Source organism: Aplysia californica, unplaced genomic scaffold, assembly GCF_000002075.1.
Source record: "Aplysia californica isolate F4 #8 unplaced genomic scaffold, AplCal3.0 scaffold00053, whole genome shotgun sequence".
In the NCBI taxonomy this organism is placed as follows: domain Eukaryota; kingdom Metazoa; phylum Mollusca; class Gastropoda; order Aplysiida; family Aplysiidae; genus Aplysia; species Aplysia californica.
This window is the reverse complement of record NW_004797323.1, coordinates 1,578,203-1,582,627: the sequence shown is the minus strand read 5'-3', so window position 1 is coordinate 1,582,627 and position 4,425 is coordinate 1,578,203. Positions and strand designations below refer to the sequence as shown.

General features: G+C 39.7%; 1 protein-coding gene across 1 annotated transcript in view; it reads left to right on the top strand.

Annotated features, from left to right (window-relative positions):
- The window catches only part of LOC101855237, a 10,783-nt gene extending 7,945 nt beyond the window's left edge, over positions 1 to 2,838 (top strand). Inside the window, exons 3-4 of the mRNA XM_005092810.3 lie at positions 217 to 364; positions 2,209 to 2,838. Of these exons, the coding sequence (XP_005092867.1) occupies positions 217 to 364; positions 2,209 to 2,574 (514 nt within the window). The 3' untranslated portion in view covers positions 2,575 to 2,838. The remainder of the gene's footprint in view (positions 1 to 216; positions 365 to 2,208) is intronic.
- The last annotated feature ends 1,587 nt before the right edge of the window (positions 2,839 to 4,425 follow it).

The following is a 4,425-nucleotide window of genomic DNA, read 5'->3' as shown; positions in this document are numbered from 1 at the left end:
CCCCCCCCCCCCCCCCACATAAACACATCAACACTATTTGGACACTGTTTTTTAGAGGCATTCCAAACTGTGTGAAAATCAACATTTCAGGAGAAAGACGGAAAGACAGAAATACAAAAGTATAATCTTCACATGCTAATCGAGGTCCTTGTTTTTCCATCTATACCAAAACACCGTTCTCATGTTTGCTGCTCCTGACCTTGTATGTCCTGGCAGGTACATAGAGCTGACCTGGAAGTACCCGACCCAAGGCCAGGCCGGTGACTACAAGTGTGAAGTAAATGCCATCGGCGATGGCGGCCATTTCGTCACGTTTTCAAACTCGTTGAAAATCAACGTCACCAAACCAGCTGATGATGACGTGGTGAGCATGCACAACATTACAGTTACACTGCTAGTAAACTTTAAAATTAAAACCACAACACTCAACAAAAATCACATATTATGTTGCATCCTTACTTGGGTCGTTAGTCCGTTCTCCTTACAGGTCGCAAGAAAGAAATTCATAGTTTCTAGCTATACAAAACCCATACCAACAGCAACATAAATTCTGAGAACAATTGCGAAGAGACACAGCTCATTTCTGACCACCACCAAAGAGTTTTGCTGACAAAGGATAGGATAATGAAGAGAAGAAGACAGAGTGGGTGCTTACGTACGCTTGCATGCGTTGACATAATAATTTATTTATGGTAATGCATGTTCGCACGTTCGATTTGTCAAGAAATATCTATAGGCAAGAAGAGGACTCTTCTAATGAGCATTACAAGTGCAGGTAAAAAAAGGAGAGAACGACTGACTGTTTCTTTTTAAACGTGTCTCGTCGATTGATGATACGCTGTTGTGCATTGCGTCGAAGCGTGAAAGAGGGAACAGCTTTGTTAAATCATTTCTAGTGTTACTCTGTACATTTTATCGGCCTAACGAACAGAATTCGCTGTGCATGTCAGGGCTGTAACTTAGTATCTGAGAAGTATAGGCTAAATTCTGTTATTCGGTTAATATAGAGCTCAACTCAAGTAACATCATATCTAACAACAGAGCTGTTGTCCTTCCTGTTAGTTCAGTTACGTATATTTCTTGAATCTCATAAGATAACGTTATTTTCACCAAGTATTTCAACTTCTGTGATAGAGTTAAAGTATGGTAGAAATGTGAAATTTTACAATGATGTATTCAGTGTGATTTCTTTTTCATACTTCAATTGTAAAAGCAGCATGTTGAAATTTTTTACTATACACATATAGTGGATTTTGCCCGAGAACACTCCGCGTATGAACCCGTTCCACCTAAAAACCCACTTTTCCATGTAACGGAATGTTCTCTATATAATTTGTACGCCTATGAACCATTTCTAAGAAACGAAATCCACCTAAAAGCCCAGGTTTAACTCAGCCAAGGCCAGACTATTATTGTCTGAACTTCCTACTTTCCTATACTTTGCCACAACTTATAACTGGTGGTCCCTTTCAATGAAGGAGATGGGAACAGTTTGATATGTATGTATGTATGTATGTATGTATGTATGTATGTATGTATGTATGTATGTATGTGTATGTATGTATGTATGTATGTATGTATGTATGTATGTGTGTGTGTGTATGTGTGTATGTATGTATGTATGTATGTGTGTGTGTGTGTGTGTGTGTGTGTGTGTGTGTGTGTGTATGTGTGTGTGTGTATGTATGTATGTATGTATGTATGTATGTATGTATGTATGTATGTATGTATGTATGTATGTATGTATGTATGTATGTATGTATGTATGTATGTATGTATGCATGTGTATGTGTGTGTGCGTGTGTGTGCATGTGTGCGTGTGTGTGTGTGTGTGTGTGTGTGTGTGTGTGTGTGTGTGTGTCTGTGTGTCTGTGTGTGTATGTGTAGGAAGGAAACATAATAGTAATAGTATACATTTTATGTAATCGCATATGTGTGGTTTAGTGTGTGCGACTGTGTATCTGTCTTTGTGCATGGATATGAAGAGAGAGTGAGAGAGAGAGAGAGAGAGAGAGAGAGAGAGAGAGAGAGACAGAGAGAGAGAGACAGACAGACAGACAGATAGACAGACAGACAGACAGACAGACAGACAGACAGACATACAAATAGATAGATAGATAGATAGATAGATAGATAGATAGATAGATAGATAGATAGATACTTAAATTAGTTTTTTACAAACAAAATTATTTCTTTGTACCAACACAGATAAATCAGCTGGACTTCACAATCATCATGGTGCAACGGCTGGCAAACGAGGTAGCCGAAATGAAGTCGAGTTTGACAAACTTCTCAGCCTTACAACACGTAGAAGCCGGGACTCTTGAGTGCCAGTACGATCACTCCGACTACTACAGCAACAACTATAACCTGACGCAGCTGTTTCAGAACCCTTATGAGAAACCTCCAGTGGTCACTTTGGGGGTGACTGGGGCAGAATTCGGAACTATATATAGAAATGCTCAATTTGATGTTTCTCTTGTGAACGTCGACGAGCTAAGCTTTACGGTGCAATGCGGCAAGGACATTGGCTACAATTCCTATAATATGTCAGTCACCTGGATGAGTGTTTAGAAATTGTGGTGTCCTATGGACAGGGAAGTGAAGGGACAGGGAAGTGAAGCAAGATTTGCCAACGAAATAAACCCCACTCAGTCCGTCCTTGTGATGACCTATCACGTCACGGTAATGAGTTAAGGAGACATCCGATGCTTAGAGAAGGTCAATAAAACTGTTAGTCCAGTGACTAGAGAATGAAATCATCGTATTTAGTTACATGAGCCAGTCAACATGAAACACACACACACACACACACACACACACACACACACACACACACACACACATACAAACACACACACACACACACACACACACACATACATACATACATGTTATTTTATATATTATTATATATGTTCGCTCGTATATTGAGGTGCATCAAGATTGGTGGAATGGACTTATATTGAATATCAAATGGAAATTAGAATATTATTGTATCTGCAATGAACAGCATCTTACGAAGACGCTTTCAAACAAATTGGAAAATGGAGCTGTTGCAAATAAATACCACGCAAAACCTGGACTTAGTAGTTATATGTGTTTATTAGTTTTAGTTTTGTTTTTCTTCAAGAGCTATTGGATATATATATATATGTGTGTGTGTGTGTGTGTGTGTGTGTGTGTGTGTGTGTGTGTGTGTGTGTGTGTGTATGTGTTTGTGAGTGAGTGTGTGTGTATGTGTGTGTGTTCGTGTGTGTGTTTGTGTGTGTGTGTGTGTGTGTGTGTGTGTGTGTGTGTGTGTGTGTGCTTCTCTGAGTAGGATTGTGTGTGAGATGTAGAAATGATTTGATGAAAGGAAGAAAGGCAAAAAAGAGGGGGTGGGGGTACATAAAAACCGGAAGTTTCAGGACTTACTTGGGAGTACAATTCTCTTTGTCTAATCTGACACGAAAGGAAATATTAAGTCTTTCCTTGTTCAGACGTATATTATTTCCACAGAGAATGTCACACAATTTTTTTACAAAGAAGATCTGCTTTTCCAGGTAACTAATAACATGTATTTTTAAAATCAAATCGGGGCTCTTGTAGCCTAGAGGTTAAGGTGTTGGCGTCTCTTTCAAAGGTCCCGGGTTCGAATCCGGGTAGCGACCGAAACATTTTCTTCTCTAAAATTGTCTCCTTTCACCTCCTTTCCTGCTCTCTTGCAATGTTCTGTTGTCTGCTTTCATTTCCACTTTCTGCCCCCCACCCCCTCACCTCCTTTGCCCCCTCCTTTGGGCTCCTGACTCTTTCTGCAGCCTTTCTACTGCTACTCCTTGGCTCCTCCTTTGCTGTCTTTCTGCCACACCCCTGATCTTCTGGTAAGAAAGTTCTACACCTAGCCTTCTCGGACAAGGGCAAAAACCTCAGAGGGCCCGTGTGCAAGTTGCGCACGTTAAAGATCCATTGGTGGTTTAAAATCGATAAGAGTAGGCTTCGGCCGCCACCCGGGCAAAATTCAAAATTTCCTACCAACTGAAAAATATTAGGTGTGTCCCCCGCACTCATATGACCTTATGCAGTGCGAGCGCCGTAAAACACTTTACAAAAACAAACAAAACAAAATCAAATCAAATTTGCCAAGTAAATATGACATTGCAATCTCTTAAGTTTTCATTTTAAAAAATTCCACTTAAGCACTCAACTGATAACCTGAGCATACAAGTGTGAATTTTTTTTGTGTGTGTGTACTTTGTCCTGAAACTGTTATGTCGCTAATGGACCTCATTCCAGCCATGAATTATCAGGGGAATTAAAAAAGAAAACTCCGAAATCATAATGCAATATTTCAAAAATGAAAAACAATAAGAAACTATAGCTTGGATTCTTGAGTTGTACATGCCTTCAAATTGTTATTTGTTTTACAAGTACCGAATGTGGCCA